General features: G+C 40.7%; 3 protein-coding genes across 4 annotated transcripts in view; 2 read left to right on the forward strand and 1 right to left on the reverse strand.

Moving 5' to 3' along the window:
- The first annotated feature begins 6,527 nt into the window (after positions 1 to 6,527).
- rsph9 (radial spoke head component 9) lies at positions 6,528 to 10,205 on the forward strand. The gene is made up of 5 exons (XM_074684550.1): positions 6,528 to 6,847; positions 6,947 to 7,103; positions 7,761 to 7,890; positions 8,019 to 8,165; positions 9,951 to 10,205. The coding sequence occupies exons 1-5, from the start codon at positions 6,624 to 6,626 to the stop codon at positions 10,109 to 10,111; spliced, it is 819 nt and encodes a 272-aa protein (XP_074540651.1). The 5' UTR covers positions 6,528 to 6,623; the 3' UTR covers positions 10,112 to 10,205.
- Positions 10,206 to 10,389: 184 nt separating this feature from the next.
- On the reverse strand, positions 10,390 to 13,732 carry mrps18a (mitochondrial ribosomal protein S18A). Its single transcript, XM_074684552.1, has 6 exons — positions 13,524 to 13,732; positions 13,091 to 13,122; positions 11,675 to 11,779; positions 11,460 to 11,583; positions 10,936 to 11,008; positions 10,390 to 10,829 (listed from the first exon to the last, which is right to left on the reverse strand). Exons 1-6 carry the CDS (start codon positions 13,669 to 13,671, stop codon positions 10,685 to 10,687), a joined length of 627 nt encoding a protein of 208 aa, XP_074540653.1. The 5' UTR covers positions 13,672 to 13,732; the 3' UTR covers positions 10,390 to 10,684.
- Positions 13,733 to 19,660: 5,928 nt separating this feature from the next.
- Positions 19,661 to 23,107, forward strand: part of vegfab (vascular endothelial growth factor Ab) — a 92,400-nt gene continuing 88,953 nt past the window's right edge. Inside the window, exon 1 of one of the 2 annotated variants that reach the window (XM_074685097.1) lies at positions 19,661 to 19,892. In XM_074685097.1, the coding sequence (XP_074541198.1) occupies positions 19,797 to 19,892 (96 nt within the window). In that variant the 5' untranslated portion in view covers positions 19,661 to 19,796. The remainder of the gene's footprint in view (positions 19,893 to 23,107) is intronic. The other variant, XM_074685099.1, reaches the window with a different exon arrangement.

A 23,107-nucleotide genomic window follows, 5' to 3' on the forward strand; every position in this document is an offset into this window, starting at 1 on the left:
TGTGTTTACTGTTTAAGTATTGTTCCATTGTGGATGTGTGGGGGGAGTTTACAGTGTGTGACAATAATAGACTTGTCCCAAGAGATAAATTGTCCTAAGTTTTCTTAAACTGATTTAAAACACAAAATTTATCCAGAAAATCTAATAATTACACAAACATGCACAGCATGACTCTACAGAGACATGGAGATTCAAACAGACATACCTCAAGTCAAATGAAAAAAGCTGCACAGAGTCAGGATGTGGGGGCACTAATAACTTGCAGATATTCTCGAGTGGCGCCAAGGATGAGCTGGGAAAGAGATGAGTATTTGATATTAGTCACCTGATATTATTCCTAAAGGCTCTGTGTTTTAAATGTGTGTTTAATTCACTTGCTGCTTTGGAAGAGAGTCGAGTGTGGGTTCAGTGGAGCAGGAGGGATGTGCATGTTATGGGTGCAGCAGCCTGGGAAGAAGCTCAGTCCAGCAGCAACAGCCAGAACTACATTATGCAGCTCCAAAAAACACACACAGAACTCTGACTTGATTCTGAACACACCACAGACTAACTGACTCAGTTTTGGCCCATATAGTACTGGGTGTGCCAAAGTCTGAACTGAAGTTTGATTCGATTACATGCATACTGGGAGCGGTTTGGTGCTTCTTCATCCAAATAGGTCACTCAGATTTCACAGATATTTGTATTTATGATGACTTTTGTGCAAGACCCTCATCAACCGAGACAAAGTCCCTTTTCTTAGGAGAATAATAGCCAAAGTGAAAGTACTGTTAAAGAAAATGATCGAACTTTTTCTACCCTGTACTCTACTAGCTATTTGTGTGTAAAAAAAAAAAAAAAAAAAAAAAAGTATAAACATTGCAGCTCCAGAAAAGTGAAGCCAAGACATTTGGAGCGCTCTCTGCTGATTGGCTGCAGTATAGGTTGTAGAACTACACCTCCTAAATACCTCAAACCGAAATGCATGGCCAAGATTGTTCTCTCAGATATACATAACATATGTAATTTTTGATAAGTTAGTTATTATCATGTTACATGTTTAAGTTTATCAAGTGGGGTAAAAGCCATGCTTTACTGCTGTGTTTACATATGTGGCCCCCTTAAGTCTTGTGCAACGGCAGGGTAGAGAAGGAACTGTAAGGGAAAACTTACCTTAAGTCATACAGCACTTTACAATGAGGTTGGGCGTACCACGTTTACAAGGAGAGACTACATGATTACCTCCTATTATATTCGCAACATGGCTCTAAAACCTTTGCATTCTTTTGTCGTGACATGTCTAATGACATTTTCAGAAATGGTAGAGCACTTGGAATCCAGTTTCACATAAATACATGTTATTTGTCATGAAGCTGATGGTGTCTGTAGTTAGGGAGCTAAGTTAGCTAACATTAGCCAGAGCGCAACTTGTACATTAGCCACATAAGAGATCAAGCTGTTCAATGACAAGTGTTAACCTGGATTATTAGTTTTAGGTCTTTTCTGTTGTTCCTCTGTGTGTCATTTCAGTACAAATACAAAATAATAATTTTAGCATTTCCTCATAGAAAGCAACAAAGACAACATTTGAACTTTTGGGGTCTATTTTGCTATTTGGTTACCACATGACTGCCAAGCCTTTCATGCATACAACTTCACCACACAACTTTACAAGTTCCATTTGAAGGCAGCAATAGCCACGCTAGAGGTTTCCACATGCAGCCAAAGTTTCTGCTAAGCTAACTGTATGTAAGTGCTAGCTATATGTTTGCTGTGCTGACAAAGTAGTATCTGTCTTTTATCTTTAGAGTCATACATTGGATAAATAAGTAACAGCAAATTTTAACAGCTATACATGAATTGTGGCTCTCAGGTGAAGTTATCTACACTGACTGGGATATGTCACATAAATACTGTCCAACGTGCTAGCTTTGCTGTGATATATAACTGAATTGGAGAAAGTGCACAGCTAACTTTTTCAAAATATGAAATAATCTGATATTTTATGAGCCAGGTTAAAACCAATTTGATTTTAATCCAGAATCATAAATGACAACCTTCCTACAGTGGTTTGTGTCCAGCTGTTTGTAACAGGGCGCCTTGGGTCAAATAAAGCAGCAGTGATTTAGTCTGTAGGTTTTTTCTAATTTAAACAGCACGCCTTATTCTGGATCACAGTATTTATCCAGTGTTAATCCAAAACCTTTGTGACTGTTCCAGTGTGTAGGTGTGCAACCCACTGAACCCAGCGCCCTCTTTGCATTCTTGGTATTGTTGTCGTCTGTGCTTTTGTATACCACAGACACTATTATTTAGTCACTTCACTCCCACTCTCTCAGCATTCACTTAATGCTGCACTCCCAGGCCACTGAACTTGAGACAGAGCTGCTATGTTTGTGTTTGTGTGTGTTGTGTGTGTGTGTGTGTGTGTGTGTGTGTGTGTGTGTGTGTGTGTGTGTGTGTGTGTGTGTGTGTGTGTGTGTGTGTGTGTGTGTGTACAATGTGTATCAAACAGGAATTAAACTCATTTAGAGGTAGGTTTTGAGGTCAGGTTTTCTTCATGTCACCACCAAGATCGATGGATGTGACCTCTGGCTGCTCCAATTTGTATATAAACACAGCACCCAGCCAATCACAGCATCGCGTGGGATGCTGCCAACCAATGAGAGCCTCTGGCAGCATCATGCTCTGTGGCACTCCCATCTTTTGTCCGTCAGGATTAGTGCCGTGGCAACGCTGGTTGCCTGGGAGGTAAGTTTCCCAGAGCAGTGGGACCAGGACAGAAACAGACTGCTTCATTCCAAGTATTACTTCCTTCCCCACCAATTGCAAGACAGAAGTGGAGTGGTGTGTATATACTTGTGTGTGTTTGTGTGTGTGCATGTGTGTGTGTCACCCAGTGGCTTCCAGCTCCAAAACTTCCACCTAGACTGCCAACTCTAATGAGGTGCCATCCTGAGCCACAAGCTCAAAGTGTGTTTGTCTGTGCAGGGTGAGTGGGTGGGTTGGTGAGGGGCTGTCCTTATGTGCTTTCTTCTGTGTGGGGTACTCTGTAGAAAAGTCACCCCACTCTCCTTCTCCTTTCTGTTGGTGGACTACATTAGCCAGGAGGGCGGAGGGCCAGACAGCTGAAATCACCACTGCTGATGGAGCATGTGACTGCAGACCGAGGCGCTTTTGTTTGGACAGTTACAACCAACCCATGGAGTCCTAGAACTGCAGTGTGGCATGGGAATAAGGAAGCATGGAGATGAATGGACATTTGAAGTAACTGTTACATTCATGTGTTTTACTTGGTTGCAAGTGACTCCAAATATCAGAATCCAACTTATTTTTAACAATTAGTACCGATCATTTCTCTTCAATGTTTACATTCCCCAGCTGTCTCCTAAAATGGTAGTTTCAATATCCCCATGTGGACAGAGATCCATTGTTTCCTAAGCAACTCTATTCGAAGTGACGGGCAAAATACATTTCCAATTAGCTGCTGTTTGACATAAAACTGGCTGGTTGGATGCAGCAGCAGGAGTTGTTGGATTTCTATCAGAAGTGACTTAAAACTGCATTAGTTTGGAAGAAAAATATTTAACAGTACAACTGATGTCAATGAACTGAATTAGAAACAGACACAGTCATGCCTCATTTCTTGTAAATCGCCTGTGCATGAGAAGACAATTTAAATGGCGACGTATCTGCCAAACAATGACAAATACATGTGCAGATTAATGTGATGAATTAAACTTGTTGCCATGTTTCCGAGCATGCAGCATTCAAGACAGAAGGCAAGATAGAAACAGTGAAAATAATGCTGTGGAGCATGGTGAATATGGGATCACTGTGCACAAGATAAGCCCAGCGCTGAGGGACTGCCAATCATGAGATTCCCAATGTAACTTCATCCAACCTCAAACTGTTTTTACTGGCTAATATAACTGATTTTCAGCCAGGACTAATCTAACAACAAGTCATCATTTGGAGCCTTTTCCTTCATACAAGTAGAACAACTTGTGATGTAGCTGTTTGGCCCAGTTTAAACAGAAGACCACTGGGTTCAGGTAGCTACATCACCACTTAAGGCCTTACATAAATCAGTTATAGTAAAAGGTATAAATGAGAATATAGGCTTGAATGTTCTGTTTTCCTTTTTTGTCTGTTTTTGAAACGGCCTGTTAGTTAACTCCCACAGTAGGGGGTCACCAGTCTACAGTACTGGTATTTAGGGGGTCTTGGATTAAGTTGACATAGAGACTAGAGAAGAATAGTAATAGAATAAGGAATTCATAACTGTGCCGTGATCATCCTACAAAAAGATCTTTTCAATCTTGTGCATGAAATCATCATTCAAAGCATAGATTAATTGAAACAGGAGGATAAAATTTGATAATATGCTGGAACAGAGGCATGTTAAGTCTCTTTGGTGGGATCAGATATGGTTAAATTTGTGAATGAAAGTAGCTTTTTGCAGCATGAAAGGGGAAATTAACAAAACACTATTGATGAATACGATAAGATTCGAACAGAACCGTAAAGCCAAAGAGCACAGAAAGGAGAATTTTTTTACCCTGGCAAAACCTCAATGGAAGTTTAGGCATTATTTTTCAGCAACACCTGACCACGTCTTAACACATTGAGGATTAAACCCCCCCATATTTTGATGAATGGATTAAAACAATCACATCAGAGTTCAGACAGGGACACTCCACGTTTTCAACTACAGCCAAATTATCTCTACAGCTCCAACTCCAAAGCATGCTCACACAAATGCACACTGTGCCTATTCTTTTCTCTCTTTTTTTACCCACTCTAAATCCTATTCATGAAACTTCAGTAAGCCTGAAAGAAGACTGCATTACGTATGCTTTGAGTTCACGTCATGAACCAGTAAGTAACTTAGAATTATGGACATGGCAGGACTTTATAGATTAACCACAACAGTTTAAGCTACCAGTACTAACACCTGGTTGATCTGTTTCTATGTCCTATGAATGGACTAACAGACCATAACTGTGTGTTTATAGATTCAGATTATTTCCTCACACTATGTACTGCAATTCCCACATGCAATGCAGTCATGTTAAAGGGATCTAAGCATGTATCCTGCCAGCTGTTTAAAAGGATTAACTAGTTCAGTCTTCCAAGTGCTCCCTCCCTTCCACTGCCTGCCTCTCCATAGGAGGCGGAGAGAGTGAGGCCTGCACCCGTAGCTAACGATAAGCACTCCCAAAACCCATACTAGAGCTTATAAATGTGACTTTCTGGCAGTAAGACAGAGTAAAACAAAAGGTTTTTTCTACACACATTACACTGATTATTCTGTTAATCAATGGCAGATCACAGATGTGTCTGCAGGAACAATTCTAGGGAGACCAGGAGGTGACTGTTTAGCTAAATTTAGGAAAACTGCTTTTGGGCAGTTTGCATTTTCAGTCAGAGCTATAGAACTCAGTTCCAAGCTGACTGCACAAGCCTCAGTGTTTTCAAACAAAACATAAATCAAACCAGTCATGGGATCACTAATTTAACCTTTTCCTGCAACATAGAGATATTAATTTCATTTGACATGTATTTTAATGTAATGTGCGATTTGTAAAGTTTGTATTGTTTCAGTCAATTGAGAATTGTCTTTTTTAGGTTGTTTTTACATTGTATGATTTTAGATTTTCATTTTCAGAATAGAATAGAATAGAACTTTATTTGTCATTGCAACAAGTACAATGAAATTGCAGACACTACAGGTGTACATTAGCTTTTTAAGCATGCTGTGTTCTTGACTTATTAGTTTGGCTCTGCGAATGTAAAACAGAGAATTATGGAGGTGAAAAGTTAGAGTAAAGAAATTTCATCATGAAAGAGTACAATTAAGTTTTACTTGTGCTACCATCTACTGAATAATACAATCAAAGGTGAAATGATTATCTATGATCCAGCAAAATTGAATGGGTTACAAGACTGGGACTCCTACTTTGTCCTTTTCATGTTCACATGGTCAGAATAACAAATAAGAACCCTTGAATCCTTGATAGGTTTGCTTATTACTGAGGATCCCTTTTAATAGAAGAGTCTGCACCATTTTATATGCAGAGTGCCTTACTGTCATGTGTTTATAGTATGGTTTATAGGCCTCGTCCTGCACCACCATAGAGCGTAAATGAAGACTGTTTTCATACTTTAATGGTATCCTTACTGTCAGGGCTTAGTATCATCTTAAATCCAAATTATTCCACTTGTTTGCTAATAAACACTTGAGACTGCCCCCTGACATTATTAAAACGCCGTCTCAGTTGAAAAGACATTTGACATTTATGTTCTCTGCCAGGTTCATCCTTCTGCGTTGACCCTGAACGCAACAGAAGTACACATGAGTAGGATCAGTGTCGACACACAAATAGACGGTCAACATTATTTTTCTTTCGATTTAGGTATTTTACAACAATGATAGACGCACGTGGCAGGCTATTTGGGAAAATAGGAGGGAGAAGGGTTGAGCCAGGGAATTCCGGAAGAGTTGCCACGGCAACCTACTCACCAAGGTTGGTTGTCATTGACAACCAAACTGGCGTTCGATCCTGCTGTTAGCTGTATTCGTAGCAAACAACGTTAAGAAAGCCGAAATATACGCTTTATAATCCTTGATTACACAAACAATGGACTCAAACTCGTTGTATTCATTAGAGTACGTTGCAGGTAGTGGGTATACTTTAAACATCGAACAAAAAACCGCTCTGCAAACTTCCTTAGTGATACTGAGGAAAAACTACAAATTTAAACGCGTCTTGTTTTGGGGCAAAGTCCTGGGATTAAAGGATGACTACTTTGTCGCTCAGGGGAGAGGAGAAGATGAGCTGAAGGACAAAAAGAATCTTTACAGGTATTATGAAGCGTCATTTTCGTCTCCATTTCAATTAGGACTAGTGTTTTTTTTTTGTTTTTTTTTTTTTTACCTTTTTGTGTCGGTTTTGGTCAACAGCTTCAACTGCATGGACTGGTTCCTGCTCCCTCCTGTGACAGACTCTGTGATCGAGAAAGTGTCGAGAGCTGCAAAAGGTCGCTTCATGGGAGACCCGTCGTTTGTCTATGAGCATGTTGAGATCAGGAAGCAAGGAGACAGGGACAAGGAGGTGGTGGTAAGTCATCTGTTAGCCCCCAAACGTACCTGAGGAAAAATGGAGCAGTCAGGTACAAATCAAGGCAAAATTTTCTTCAGTCACACATGGCCAAAATGTAAGGAGAGCAGAGTTATAAATGTTGAGAAAATCTGTAAAATGAATAGTATATATGATAATAATATGATATATTATAATAATATAGTGTATATAATAATAATAATAATAATAATAATAATAATAATAATAATAATAATAATAATAATGATAATAATAATAATAATAATATATTGAAACAGCATATACTGTACCTTTGTGAGCAAGTCAATCAATAGTGCATATTACAGAAAGAGCAGGTCAAGGCCTAACTCTAGTCCAGCCTTTGAGCTCTGGAAGGGAAAGTAAATTTTAACAGGCAGACACCTTAGGCAGAATCATACACGTGGTGAATAGCCATCTACCACGAGACTGTTCTACTGTTCATTACAGTTTGTAGGCTTAAATGACCTAAGGTCAGCCCCTGCCCTCACCAAAAAGCATTTAAATTCATGTCACCCACTGTGAGGGGATAGCAAAGTTCAAGTTTGTCACTTCTTTTTGCAGTACTTTTATTTTGTTTGATTTGCTGCACATTCTTGAATTCATAACTACCTTGTGAAGTTGTTTTTTGTTTTTCAGACCAAAGTCAAAGAGGAGAGCAGACTGGCAGTGACCATTCACCAGATCGATGAAGAAGTGTCGGTGGTTCCTCGTGGCGCCTTCACCATAAGTCCACATGGCCTTGTCCAAGTGAACCGCAGTTTTGGAGGTGAATGCATTTAACATTCTAAGCTCTGTCTTTTCTCACCATGGAGCGTCACAGCCCACTAGGAAGTAACTGTGCACTTGTCATTGTGATGAAGTTTGAATAACGAGCCAGCAAGTCGTGCTTGCCAGGTCTGTCGCACTCAGAGGCAGGAAAGCTGGACAACTTCCTGCACTTCAGGGAACCTGTGAACCTGAAGAAGAAATCCATCCTGGAGTTTGGAGGTTGGACCCCGGCTCTGGACTTCATGGATGTGCTGAGTGAAGACATTCCTAAAGGTGAAATGACAGAGCTCCTACTTTCTTTACACTCACAATCACACCATACAGGATGTAACAGACTGTAGTTGTTGTACTACCTGAGCCCAAAACAGCTATTTAAGCATCTGTGTGTCATTTGAGTCTTCATAATGGAACTGGCAGGCTTTCACTGAATATCTTCCAGCTGCAAAGCTTCATTTCAACTACATGAGCTATGTTTTTATAACTTCATCATTCTGGTGATTCAACTGACTTACAATCAAGAGGTGTTTCTTCCAAGTTGAAACTACTGATTCATTTTTTACAGGAAAATGGTTGAATAAGCAAAGCTGTATTGATTGGATGAATTCCTAAAACTTTTGATGTCAACTTCCTTCTCTTGTGGATTAGTTTTTCTTTGGAATATGCTAAAAAAAAAATCCCTTTAACTTTGCCAACACTGAGGTTTACCGTCTTACAACCACACAAGTACTGCTGGATTACAAAAATCTGGGCTCGCGGATTCAGGGCCCACCTACTACGGGTCCAACCTCACGTCCTTCCTTGGAAAATTGTGAATATTTCTACTGTCGTCACTGAGTAAGATACAAACCAGAGCACTGATAGGGGACTAACAGAGCATGCGCTGATGTTTCAGTTCATTGTTTCGCTCAGATCTGTGAGAACTAAACCAGCCAAGGTATAAAACTTGTGCCAAGCTTTTGGCTGTTTTTGTTGAAGATATTCAAAATGCTTTTGAGTATTTTTTTAAAATAGGTATGATCGTGTAAATAAATTAAGTCAATATACTATTTAAAGGTCTTTCAGTGTTCAAATTCTGTTGGAGATACTTGACATCTGAACTGTTTAACAGCTTAACATATGTTAAAGGAATCAAAACCAGAAGTCGTCGTTGAAAAAACGCATTGTGACTGTAGGCGTCTTGGAGTATTTAGTGTAGTTGCTCAGTTGGATGTCCTCCAGACTCCAGTAAATTTAGATAAAGTAAAGCCCAAGATGTACAAATGTCTCTGTGTGAAAGAAAAAATGTTCAGCGCCCCATGACTAAACATGCCACAGATGTGTGATTTAAGACCACTTGCACATGTGTATATGTTTGTGTGTGTTCTTTGAGTTGAAGCGAATGTCAACAGTGTCATCACTACCCCATACTGCACAGCTGTCTCAATGCCACACTCACTGCAGCCGTCCAGCAGCACATTGCATGCAACTTCTGCAAAAAAGAGAGAGTTAACGTTTTTGAAACGAGACTCTTGGGGGGAATGCAACATGATGTATATCCACTAAAAGACAGGTGCTTCCCTCTGGGTCTCCCCCCTCTTTTCTGCAATCTGTTTTCAGCTCATGATTTATGACTCTTCATCTCCTCTATGCGGCAACAATAAAACCTGCACAACACATGTTGCATATTACACACAGTGTTAAGACTCTAACTTATGGCGAATCACACAAAGAGGAAAAGGGGGAAAAAAGTTGAGCAATAACTGTCTGATGTCTGGAAACATCTCTCTTTGTGCAGAAAAATATATAACATGACTTTTATGTTTACATAGTAGCATAGCCTTGTTTGGTCTTATTTCTCTGGGTCTTGGGTTCACGGACACACCCAAACATGTTATGAAACACATTAAACTTTGATTACAAAAAGCACAAAGGGTTGATTTACTGAAGTCCTTATCTAGCATGTGAATAGAATCATCTGGGATGAAAAGAAAGATTACTGCAGCTTCCATTGTAATTCAGATAATGACGTGCTGTTTGCGTCAACTGTTTACTCAAGCCTTTTTTTTTATTTATGTGCAGGATCATGGAGTCTTCAGTTTGAATGCGCTGGCATGGTGTGCGTGTTGCGCAGCCTGTTGTGGCTGGGCCTGACCTTCTACCACATGCCGATGACACCGCAGCATGGATACATCTATATTGGAGATGGTACCAAGAATCTGGACCTTCCCTTTATGCTGTAAAAGTCACATTATACAACTTCCAAGCTATTTTTCTCAGGTTTGGTATTCCTGAAGTGTGTTTCATGCAGAATAATACATTACTTCTTTTCAGCTTATCTTGAACTAATAAACTCAAGGGGTATAGTTTGTAATTTTATGTCTACAAGCTTTTTGTTCCACTCAGTTTTTATACACAAAAGTTAGTCCTACACAGTCAACACAAGCTGAGAGCATTTTATTTGCACATCTGTGTTGCCTTGTGTATACACAGTCAACATACCGCCCACTACGAAACCGTAACACTGACCCACACTGAGGCTCACATTAAGTTGTCAGGGAGTTCACTTCAAGGGCTTTTGAGACCCAGCAGAGACAGAATGGATGGTTCTGGGTGGGGCGAAGGGTGATTCATTAAAAGCGTGACGCAGCTTTATAAACATAAGGTAGAATAAATACAGATGGAGGAGGCTTTTAAGTCTTTTCCCAGGGCGGAATGATACAAGTTAATCCACTTGAAGCTGCAACCTTGTACAAAAAGCCCACCCACCCAGGTTCAGTCTGTTTGCTGTAGAGATTCGTTAGATTTTCTGTCCTTCAGTGTTTTAAGTGAAGGGGCTTCACACCGTAACGCACGTTGTTCTTGAGCACTGGGTGTCCAACAACCATGCGCTTCTTACACCACTTCAGTCCGGTTTTATAGATGGGCTTCACTGTGTCAATGGACCAGCGGGTCAGGTATCTGTTCAATAAAAGGCAGATGTTGACAGTGAAATTATTGCTAGTTTCAGTTGCAGTTTGACTGTTGATTGATGATGGTGACTGACACACATCTGTGTCTACATTACCTGTTAAGTTGAGGCTTGGGCCTCTTTGGGACGTGGCCCTCTGGAAGTTTGGGTTTGTGGTCAGGCAGCAGACCTTGAGCACAGAAAGAAAGACACATTTATGGACTTTAACGTGTCAGACTGTGTCAAAGGTACAGCAGAAAGAATTTTCTGGATTCCATTATAGTGACAAAGAAAGTTTTACACTGTCAAACTGTGAGCTAACACAGCTGGTTGCATCTGAAAGCACGTTAGCTGTTCCTACTCTTATTTTCTAGTGTAATTTTAGCGTGATGTTTCCTCTGTATTCCTTTCAGTCTCCATCTGTAGCAGTTCCTCTTCTGTGTAGCTACTTCGGTTCATACAGGTATCCTTTTGGTTCCAAAGTCCTTAGTGGTCACATAGAGCTCATACAACCCCACTTCAAAAAAACTGAACTATCCCTTTAACAACCCTATGTTTGACTTTAACTAACATTATTTGAAACTTGTAACATTACCCACTGAAACAAATAACAAAAAGGTGGGTGAGTCACGCTTACAAACCTGCTCTGTGGGCCATCTGCACACAGATAGCAATCTTCTTGTGCTCCTCTGAGCAGAGACCAGTGATCCTCCTTGGCAACATCCCTCCGTCTGATCTGATGAACTGACTGAGCAACAATACGTCCTGGAGGCCAGGAAAGCAGATCACTCAAAAAAAGGCAGCTAATGCGATTTAGTTCACATCACTTGGACATAATAAGCCTGCAGATGTTTACCGTGTAGTTGTATTTGTGCTGCAGGTTCCATCTGTAGATAGGACACTTGGCTGTGGGGTTTGGAGGCTGTGGCCCTGGTGGGATGTCAAGTATATTTCCCTGGATCTGGTATACATTAAAAGTCAAATTAAGTGAGTATAACACCAATTTTATTTATACGTCGAGGTTGTCCTGAATCCAATCAGAAAGAGCCTCTGACTTTGGGACTTTTAATGTCTTTCCAGAACTCTGCAGTTGCATGTCTTCTTTACAAACTAAGTCTCTAGATAAGAACAAATCAGAACTTAGGAACACTCTGACAGATACCCCGCTGTTGGTGTGTGTGAGGAAAGTTTGCCTTGACATTTTAACCAGTAACTGTTTTTTGTCCATGGTGTCCGATTACCTCTGAGTCTCTCTGAACTGACGATGACTTCTGACCTTATGGCATCAGTAGTGAAGAAGTTTTGATGTACAAGGACAAGATTTACAATCCAGAGCCAGAACGTGGTGCTTTATTTTGAAATTAACCAGATACACTGTCTGTTTTCCTGTTTGGTACAACCTGCTTTGCAGAGGTTGACGCATGCCTCCTCCCGCAAAAATAGACTAACAGCGTAGCAGCTGCGAGCAGAGACGTAGTGCGGGTGATGGCACTACCTGTGACAGACCGCAGCATGACTGACCAGTGGCAGCAAAGTACGGCATAGTGCGAGGGCGAGTCAGCGACAGCACTAAAGTTTCATAGAGATCCTTTGTCAGGTTGATTGTATAATGTAATATAAACCTGTGCAGACAGAGTACTTCTGAGACCATCACAAGTAAATATCTCTCATATGGCAGTTTGCTCTATGTATTTAAAAGTCACAGGATTCACTCCGAGGACCGTGCAGAGCTACTTCCTGTTACATAACATGTTTGAAATTGGTGGTTCATGGCAGCTTTGATTTGATACAGCAGTCATAAAGTATTTCCAATTATTTTACCTTCTATTAGTTAGACAGTCCCTTAAGACAACTAAAACACATATTAAATCATACTGTGCATATCTGGTTGAATATCTGTTTTTTATATTTTATGCCAGCAATGACAGGGTGGATGGACTGTCTTTATCTTTATGATTAGTAACCATTTAATTTCATGTAATTCAGTGATTTTTTTTTTATCACACACTTGACAATTTCCCTTATCTGCTATGTTATCAATTGTGTCTAACTCACGCATTAGATTGTACTTTATAAGTATAATAAAATATTACTCCACTGTCAAAAAACATATTTAAAAGCAGCAGAGGGAGGTAGAAAAATGAAATAGGAATGTATGGCACATGAATAGCAAGAGGAGCAACAAAAAAATGTGTTTTTTAATTAAAAACCATCAAAGGAATGGTGGTGTTGTAGGGTGTTTTATATCATAATGTTTTTTTTTTTTACTTACAGTGGTTGTTTTAGCCTCCACCTTCTCCACCACTGTAGAAGAAAACAACACAGAGTTACGCCTCAATCACAAACACACTTGATTTTTATGCCACTATTTTTTTTTTATCACGTCATCCTGATGTGGATTCACACTCGGAGCGCTAAGTGTTAAGTACAACTTTGTTTTAGCCTAAAACTCATAACGAATCATCAACAGTTCACATTATTGAGATCAAACCTGTCCACAGGATATGGCTGCTTCATCGGACACAACTCTACACATCTAAGTTTTCATATTTACCCCGTTTTTTTGGACGGCTTTTTTTCAACGGGCACATTTTACGAGTTAATTTATGGCATTTTAGGAAATTAAGTGGGTGGCTTAACTCCCTGCGTTAGCATATTAGCGTTAGCTGCCCTCACATTTCTCGGCTAATAATTGATCGTCTCACCTTGTCGGATTCCTCTGCTCTGAAAGGTTAAAGCTGGGAGCCGGTGTGTATTTATACTCTCTCGGAGCAGCGGGTTTGTGCCCGTCGTTCCCAGTTTTAAGCTTGCTAACGAGGTCCATGCAGACCTGAGCAAACTGCGGGCTGCCATGTTTATTTCCTGACCTTCGCCTGCGTCTCTTCCTGTATGGTAGTCTCGCGAGAATGAAAACAGCGACACCCTTAGTGAAGAATCCACATTACATCAAAGGAGAGGGAAACCCACAGAATGAATTAGAAATAGATTTGTCATCTACTAATTTTTAATTTCCCACGTGTTCATGAATTATGACTTGTTACGTTTCATGATCATTTTGATTAAAGCCAATGATCAAAGAAAACTCATTTTCAAGAACAGATAAGGATAAAAATAGCTGAGCTTTGTGATCCTTTATCAGAAGCTTTGCCCCTAAGGACAACACATGATCTGCCAAGGTCTAAATCAAATTTATTACATCTGTATAAAACAAATTGTTATGCAATATGATGAAAAATATTATCATATGACATAGTAAATTACAAAAACTTTAAAGCCAAGAAAAAAGCATCAGTGACATGCAATCACACAGCTGGAGCTACTTTCAAAGTGCTGAAAGATATGTGTTTCAAGCTACAATACATTTGTCTGCAGGGACATGCAGTGCAGGGAAAGTACTGTACATCCTGCAGCCCATACACGATAAGCTGCGGCATGTATTTTTTGGATGCCAGAGATGGTTTCATCCTTTTTTATTTAGATGCTCAGAGGGCACAACAAAGATAGGCTCACTCTCCATACCTCTATACATACCACACTCATCAGATGAAAGTACAAGAGGCTCCATACAGGAGCAGTGTACAAACACGCCAAACCTTTGTAGCAGAAAGTAGAAGATACAGGCAGAATCTTCATGCTGAGATAAAGGGACTCAGAGAAGATAAAGAGTGAGATTTTTGATAGAGGTACCATGCGAACACTAAGGCATTGTTAGGCTGTTGTGTTTTGGTTTGGTGCTTTGCACTATGTATCTCATGTTCAATCTGTCTGCATAAGCTAAGGGAGGCTGCAACAGTTTATCTGCTTACAAAAGTCCCTGCACGGTGCACTATAATACAGAGTCTGCAACTTGGTCCAGTCAACACTTACTGTAGAGAATGATGGGTATGCACTTCTTCAAGTATGATAGGCATTACTAGTACAGGAATTAAAAGTACAGGACTAAAAATTAGTTGGTTACATTTCAATTATGAGGGGGCTTTTATGCCTTTTACATGATAAGAGAGGACAGTGGATGAAGTAGAAGACAGGGCAAGAGTGGGGAGTGATATGTGGGAAAGACACCACTGGCTGAATTTAAACCTGGGCCATTAGGGGCGAACGTCGTGGGGTGCAACCTGGACTGCTAGGCCATATGGGCCCTCCACATATTTTTTTAGAGAAAAAAATGATAAAGACATGGATGACCCTTGCTTGTAATATAGGGGAGACTGGGGACAGTTGCAACAAGGGACGGTTGCAACAAGCGTTATTCTCCAATCAGAAACATGCTAGAGTGATGACACTCACACTGCACATGCTCAGTTAGACCCTCTACCCACCAAGAAGAGAGAGGCCATATTGAGCATCTGGTCCTGCTTCTATCAAGTAAAGTTGTTTTGGAGGAATGAAAGTAGCTTTTTTCATGAGCTGTTTTTTTGTCATACTGTCCTGACCTTATGTATGAATGAATCCAAACCTATCTAGTTTGAATCACTGTTTGTTGACTATTAAATGACATGGTGAGCATGTGTCAATGTCAATGTGGCTAGCCAGCACATGGCGTTATGTCATGACTGGTACCATGGGGACAGTTGCAACTGTTGCAACTGTCCCTATGCTATTAGGTTAGTCATATTAGAAGAGACCACACAAACATATTTTTTTAAGATTTTTAGTTTAAAATAGGCAAAATTAATATATTTTATTGCTCATGATGAACAGAACATGCAATCAGATGGAGAAACTAACGCTAATAATAAACAGAATAATTTCCCCAAATAACTTGTTAAGCAAAAATTAGCAATTAGTTATTATTGTATGTTGTATGTGTCATATAAACTTGCCATATAGTGAATGAATCATCTAAATAGAGAAATTGTAAAAAAAAAAAAAAATAAATAAATAAATTAAAATAAATAAATAAATAAATTATTCCATTCTTTTTGTGGAGTTTTTATAGCCTCAGTAACATCTGCACATTGACTCAAGGTAGGCCCATGTTTTAAACAAAACAAAACAAATTAAATACCTTAAAGCTGGACAGAAAAGAAAATTGAATTAGAGCCCACTCTGGGTCATAACATTAGTATTTGTCCTATTAAGACAAAACACTGAGGATAATTAGTGAAAAATTAATGTTTTTTTTCATATGTTGCAACCATCCCTGATCTGTGTTGCAACTGTCCCCAGGTTTGGGGCCAGTTGCAACGTCTGAATTCCTCTATTCAAATTTATATTGTGATTAATATGTTATATGTAGCCATCTTTAAATGATATGGGCATTTAGCAGACAGATGTAGGTTTGATATGTAAAGATTTGGTGAGACTAGTCCAAATATTCTCTGAGTAACTGAGAGTAATGTAAAAAGTGTTGCAACTGTCCCCAGTCTCCCCTACCATTTTTATTAATCTTACTCATCCTTTTATACCATTCAGACTGTGGTGGCAGAGGTATTGGAAATATAAAGCTCTCATCAGTGTACCAATCCCGTTTATTCACTGCTGACACAGCCACCAGGACTAATTATAGTGTTTTGCTCAAGGACACTGGCATTTGGACAGCAAGATCTGGGATCAAACCTCTGACCTTCTGCTTTAATACTTGAAGTGGTGCACGACTCTCCAACTAAGCCACTGCTGTCTCAGAAAAGAGTTCAGGGTCAGTATTTGGGACTGTTCTTGTGATCATGAGTAAGAGACACTGCAGACTGTAAACAATGATATTCTAAAGGTCTGTTATTAGACAGGACACACAAATGAAAATGAGGATTTTATAATGACATGGATAAACTGAAAAGTGGCAGTAAGCTGCTCTGTTTTATAGGCCCTGTGCGAGAATCTAAATCTGACTCTTGTGCCCCTGAATGCAGCACTTTAAGTACAAGGAAACATCAGTGACTTGATAACATCATGGATGTTTTGTCTAAAGGCTAAAAATGTGAACAATTTCTCGAATGCCATCCAGACCTTGCAAGAAGTGGCACAAGGATGCAAATGTTCTTGTGAGCTGGTCTCATCTACAGAGGAGGGTGCAGATAGATAGAGATTACCGTCACCTCACCACCACAAAGGAAGCATTGTCTCACTGATCAGGTCCCTTCGTCAAGGACACTTAAGCAGTCACATTCCTTGAGAGAGGCCCAAAAAATGGCATTTAAAGTGTCTGGCCACCTCCTCACCAGCTTTGATATTCAAATGAAACATGGCCCTGTACAAACAGGCGCCTCAGCCGAAGAAGAGGAGAGCGAGTAAATCAGATAGGATTTCCCTCAGATGAAAAGAGCTCGTCTGACATTTTCACAGCGAGCGCTGAGGGACACTGAGGCAATGTTGGTTCGATGTCATGGTGGGAAGTTATTGCTGCGAGGAAAAGGTTAGCAGTTTCACCCCCTGCTCCCCTGGATAAAGTGCTAAAAACGCAGCATGGAGCGAGCAGAAGAGCCCAGACTAGAGCGAAGATGAGTGGGCACGGTCACAGCGCACAAAAACAAATCCAACCCACCCCGCTGCATTCCCCTTTTATTGTCCCACCGGTCAGTTTGTTTTGCCTTTAATGTTTTGGTGAAGACTGGAGGGCCCCTGGTGATAGCTTATGCTGAGGAGTCTAAACACAAAAAGAGCTGCAAGAAGGTCATAACAGGCTCTGTGGGATCTGAGGAGTTGAATTTCGCAGGGTATCATTTATCTAAATCACTCAATTACACAATCTGACTGTTGTGGTCAGGTTTTGTAGTGCTCCTCTGCAGCATGTCAGGCTTCCAGAGACAAATATTGATTCTACTTATAGCTCTGTTTTGGTCTCCACCCACTCCTAATAGACATTTTTAGTTTTCAGTTTTGGAAAACAGATGAATTACCCCTCTGTGTCAGATACTTGATTCTGATTGGTCAAAACCCTATAATAGCCGCACATCAAATCAATCCTTGGAGAGTATATTAAACCTCTGCGTGTGGACACTGTGGCAAAATGATTGGTCACAATCACAGGTTGGTCTGGAATGACAGCTGTGAAAGCGACCATTCCGCCCAGCCATATTGCACAGGGTGGAGTTGAGCAAAATCCTGTCCTGCAATCTAGACTAGTGGCTGTATTACTAAGCTGCTGATCCCCATGAAGTAAGCTCTAAAACATACGCAATATTACGCAATGTTATAGGTTGTGACATATTTATGTACAGATATGTCTAATGCAAAGAACCCAAGAAGAAGAAGAAGAAGAAGCTCTGAATAAGAAAAAAAATGTCAATATGTACACGTTCCTGCTAAAGTTCTGTTCTTTGTGACTAACATTACCTTCAGTGGGCATGATTATTTTTAAGGTGAATTATAACAAATAAGCAGGCTAAAAGGCTGCCATACAATATATTATCTTGGCTTTCTCCACAGAATCATTTCCTGTACAAAGCCAAACATCCAAAAAGCTGGTGGACAATGTCTGGACTGCTATCACAAAACATAATTCTCCAGTTCCTGGAAAGTAAAGTCTTCTGTTTTTTTTTTCTTTTGTAAATATCATGTCACCTTTTACATGCTTTATATCCTCCTGACTACCAGTAGTTCAAATTTGTCCTCTGTGGAGGACATTTGTAAACCAAAATATCTTCCACTTACTTCACACTACTGAACAAACTCCTCATGCCATCTACAGAGGACCTTTAGGGCTTTTCAATGATACCAAATGTGAAGGGGTGGAGCTTTGGTACCTTTCTCTTTTTCATTAGGGAAAATGGCGTCCATCAGTGGAAGTTCAATTTATGGGAAGAGGAAAAGTAAGTGTATAAAAATTTTTAATAAGCAAATTTTTGCTTGAAATTTTGGTGTCATATTTTATATGGGACTCTTAACAACACATTTGAACATTGTCTGAATAATTTTTTACTGTATTTTAGCATTGTAATATACCAGTAATATACATAATATCCAGGGCTTGACATTAACTTTTTTGCTCACCAGCCACTGTGGCTAGTGGTATCCCTGAGTTACTAGCCACTCAGTATTTTCACTGGCCACAATTTGTTGTTGGATAATTATGTTCAATATGATTAAAGCCGATGATGACATGCTAAAGTTTACTTTTAAAAGATTTACAACCTCTTTAAATGTAAATGACCCCTATACACACTCAAAACAAGACTACATCAATTTTAAAATCCAGAGGTCCTTCATCAGGTATTCAGCTCTGATAAAGTTGTGTGTAACATTGTGCTCCTTTCATATGAAAATATGCAGTCTATTAAGACATAGTAATTGAAATAGTAGTTTTTTATTGCGTATAATAAAATGGTAAAGGGGATTAATTGAACTGATAACTCAGCAAGAGACACTGTCTGCTTAAATATTTATTGACGATTGTAATCAGAAAATCATTTATTTTTTCATGAGAATGACAATGAAGAGAGGTAAATTTAATTTCCTCAGAGCTTTCATCATCAGTCATCTTTTTGCTTGTCTCTCTGCTCCATGTTTGAGATAAAAGTCAACCTGCCAAAGTGGCCAGTGGCAGCGGTGGTGTTACTAGCCACTGCCGAAATCCACCCGCATTTGGCCGGTTGGCTGGTGTTAATGTCAAGCCCTGATAATATCTGAAATATAAAAAACTTTTTTGACAAAAAAAAAAAAAAAAAAAAAAAATGTGTTCAGTATTCCAATAACCTCACAAAGATTTTGGAATCTTAAAATCTTTGTGATTGGACAATAATTTTTTTTCCTGGTAGTCAGGAGGATATGCTTAATCCTGTTAAATCGTCTCCAACGAAAAAAACGAGTTACCGGTTGCCTCGAACGCAGCACTATCGGAGGTTGCCTTGATCGTCATGACGTCACTGGGCGGAGCGTGGTTGCATCTGCCAACCACAGCGCGTGCAGTGTGCTAGTGACTTTGCGCGTTGATTCGCGAGAGGAAGAAGCTATCCTGTGCGGCTACGAAAGTGGATGTAAGACAGAGAAGGAAAAATACAACCAAAGTGAAACGAAATGCCAAACAGAAGCTTTTTTACCTAATGAAGGTGAAGCTTGGCTTGACTTTCACTCGCTTTCGGGAACTTGGAGAGCAGCACTGGACGAAGAGCGACGCGAGTTGGCTTTCTACTGAACAGGTAGGCCTTTGTCAAATGACGTCACCCAATGATTAGCTTGTGCTAACAGCTCTGGAGTCTTTCCCTCGTAAAGTGCGCTGATACTGGCTCTGGACTGGACTGCAGCAACCCCTGACAGGGGTACAGGGGTAGCATTAGGGGTGATAAAGGAAAGCAGTGATCCATGTGTTCATCGTTATCATGATGCTGTAAGATTTCTTGTCCTCCTTTCTTTTTTATTTCTAACTTCTGAAACCAGATGTACAGAAGTTTTAGCACCAGAGCTCCAAACTATCTTTACACGTTGGCCACTACAATACGATGAGTGCTTTCCAGATGTAGATTTCTCTCAGCTAGCACCCAAAGTTTCTGACAGAGTGCTTCATTCCCATGCAGATGGAATGTGTGGATTTGCTGCCATCCAAATTGATGGGCACAGTCTGGTATGCAATTAAGACCTAGCTGTCACTAAGAGGCTTTCCTGGGTGATTAACTTGTAAGGGCTGTTGCATCCAAGGAAGTCAACTGAACACAATTAGCCTATTTCAAGGGAGTGAATTGAGTCAAAGAAGGCCCCCATTGCTTGTGAAATGAGGTGAGGATGAAGTCGTCTGCCTGATGAAGACAGCTGGAAATGGAGACGAAGGTTTCATCAGAGCTGGAGGTTAAGAGTGACATTCAGAGCCAGTTTATGGCTCTGATGTCGGGTAAATCTTCCTCACGAGTGACGTGAATCTTCATCCATCTGAGTATCAAACAGCACCCCCTGCCCTCTCTCTCAGCCCTCTTACTGGCTCCCCCTTCCCAGCAGTTATTTGGGTGTACGTGCTAAATGGCACTGGCTTCTTCAACAAATCACTGCTCTTTGAAGAGGCTCTTATCCCTGTTTTACCTCTGCCCGGCTGTCTGAGAGTGCCAGCTTCTATCCCTTGTCTCACACATGCACACACTCACACACACAAAGACAGGCAGCACATAAATCCTCGTTCATGCCTAAACACACACTCCTTTTCCCCCTGTCTTTCATATATGCACTTTTTTTGTAAGGCATGGGGTGTCATTTTCATGCAGGTTGTGTTGCCTCTGCTTCAATGGCCCCTTGGTTTCTGAGTGGCCCCTCTTCAAATGTTTGGAAACAGTTTGTACTCTCTCTTTTTGCATTTTTCCTCACATGGACTTAGTTTTTGTTTTAGTTTGGCACTTATCCTGCACCTCCTGAGGACCAGTCTCCTTTGGTTGAGTTGTGTTTGTCTGACCTTTTAAAGGGTCACCCCCAGTGGCTAGTAACAAGGAAGTCAATTAAAAGAAGGAGGGAGAATGAGGGGATAACTTTTGACTTAAGACCTTGACCTGGAATTCTTTTCACGCAACAGATTTGTGTTTTACCTGTAGAAACGACAGAGTAACCTGTCAGGTGAATAATGCTGGCTCTATAGGATGACTGTGTGAAACAGCAGCCATGCTCTGCTGATTTGAACCACAGTGTCCAGATCACTTTACCATCATGTCTGCCTCTGCTTTAACTTCCTCCTTTTGTATGTTGTCATGTCACCTGTAGTGGCATGCTTACATGGAGCAGCCTGTTTCGAGTCTTTTAAGTCCTTCATCTTTTTAATGGTGGACATTTGATCTATGAGGTGACTGTCATATCAGACTGTTAGAGCGCGGTCACACTGGCTATCCAAACCGTGCCGTGCTTAAAGGGATAGTTCGTTTTTTTTGCCATGAACCTGTATGGCATCCTTATCTATAGTTATGTACATCAGCGCTGTCTTACCCCTGTCAACGTCCTGTGACCCGAGATCCGGTGCGGTTTTGGTCCAGACAAAAGTAGTCCGGCAACATGGCTGGGGTCACGAAAATGAAGCGTTTTTCCTCTCAAAACAAATTGTGTTCAAAAGAGTGATAAATTAGCATCACCAAACTGCAAACCGGAAAAAAGTCAGACTCCGTTACCGATTGGCACTACTTTCTGCTGCGTATCAAAGCGCCGCACGGTGCATCCAGCTGACCCGCGCGTTGTCACCGTCATTACAACTTAAACAAGTTAACGATAACATGTCTGACTACGACCCTGATGAAGATGACATTACATTTAGCACAGAGCCAAGGGGATATCTTACTGAACCCGAATATACTGATGCTGAAATTCATCAGATGGAGTTAGAACGGATAGAGAGAGAGTATCACAGTCATGTTGCTCCTGGAGCCACAGTTGGAGCCATGAAAGAGAGAGTGACAGACAAATGCTGGTGCACTTGTCAGTGTGAAGTGTGAAGTCTATGAAGTTTATTTTCCAGATCTCGGGTCACAGGACGCTGACAGGGGTAAGACAGCGCTGATGTACATAACTATAGATGAGGAAGCCATAAAGGTTCATGTCCAAAAAAACGAACTATCCCTTTAAGCACGATTGCCCCCCCGCAGCGCTGTTCCCCAGCTGGAGAGTACAGCTAGCGGTCACACAACCCCAATATGAACCAGACTTTAGCTGGTATCACACACGCGCATGGCCCGCCTACGTCATCGTGAAGCATCTGTTTACATGAAGTGCGATCTCATCAGAGTCAGCACAATGAGACACAGAGAGCGCTGCTACAACTATGGTGAGTCGTTTTTGGCCGACACAGCCCCCTAACACCCCCGCTTTATTTAAAATGATTGACGAGAGATGCGCTCACGGCGATCATATGCAATGGATCACACGCGCTGTCCGCGTGCTTGCGCATGAAGTACACCATGCCAAAGCCCACCTCTCTGAAGCGTGCCGAAGCAGAGAAGGGAATCGTGCTTGAGCACAGTACAGTTGCGGTGACACTGGCCATTCCAAACGTGCTTTACGGCTGAAGTGTGCTTAGGCACCACACGATTGGCCAGTGTGACCGCGTCCTAACTTCAGGACTTCATTCTCATGGTGTGTTTGCACCAAAGGCTCATACAATCATTGACTTGCTTAATTTTTATATTTTCCCTTTGCTCATATGCCAAGGGTGTCCATGTTGATTAGCCCTCAGGTTACTAATAATTCACTAAAGAGCAGTTGTTTCTACTCTTGTAACTTACCCAGAACTATCTCTGTCAACTCACATATGACTTTATTTTATGCTGATTTAGAGATGCTATGAGGAGGATCTGTTTCATTGAACTTCAGTGCCACTTTCTGGCTTGGAGTCTCCCGCACACTGTCGTGAAGACATGACTTTTAACACGGCCTGTGTTTGTTATGGTGTTTGTGT

This window comes from Halichoeres trimaculatus, unplaced genomic scaffold, assembly GCF_033239565.1.
Source record: "Halichoeres trimaculatus isolate MK-OKI-2021-1 unplaced genomic scaffold, fHalTri1.1 fHalTri1_scaffold_13, whole genome shotgun sequence".
Classification (NCBI taxonomy): domain Eukaryota; kingdom Metazoa; phylum Chordata; class Actinopteri; order Labriformes; family Labridae; genus Halichoeres; species Halichoeres trimaculatus.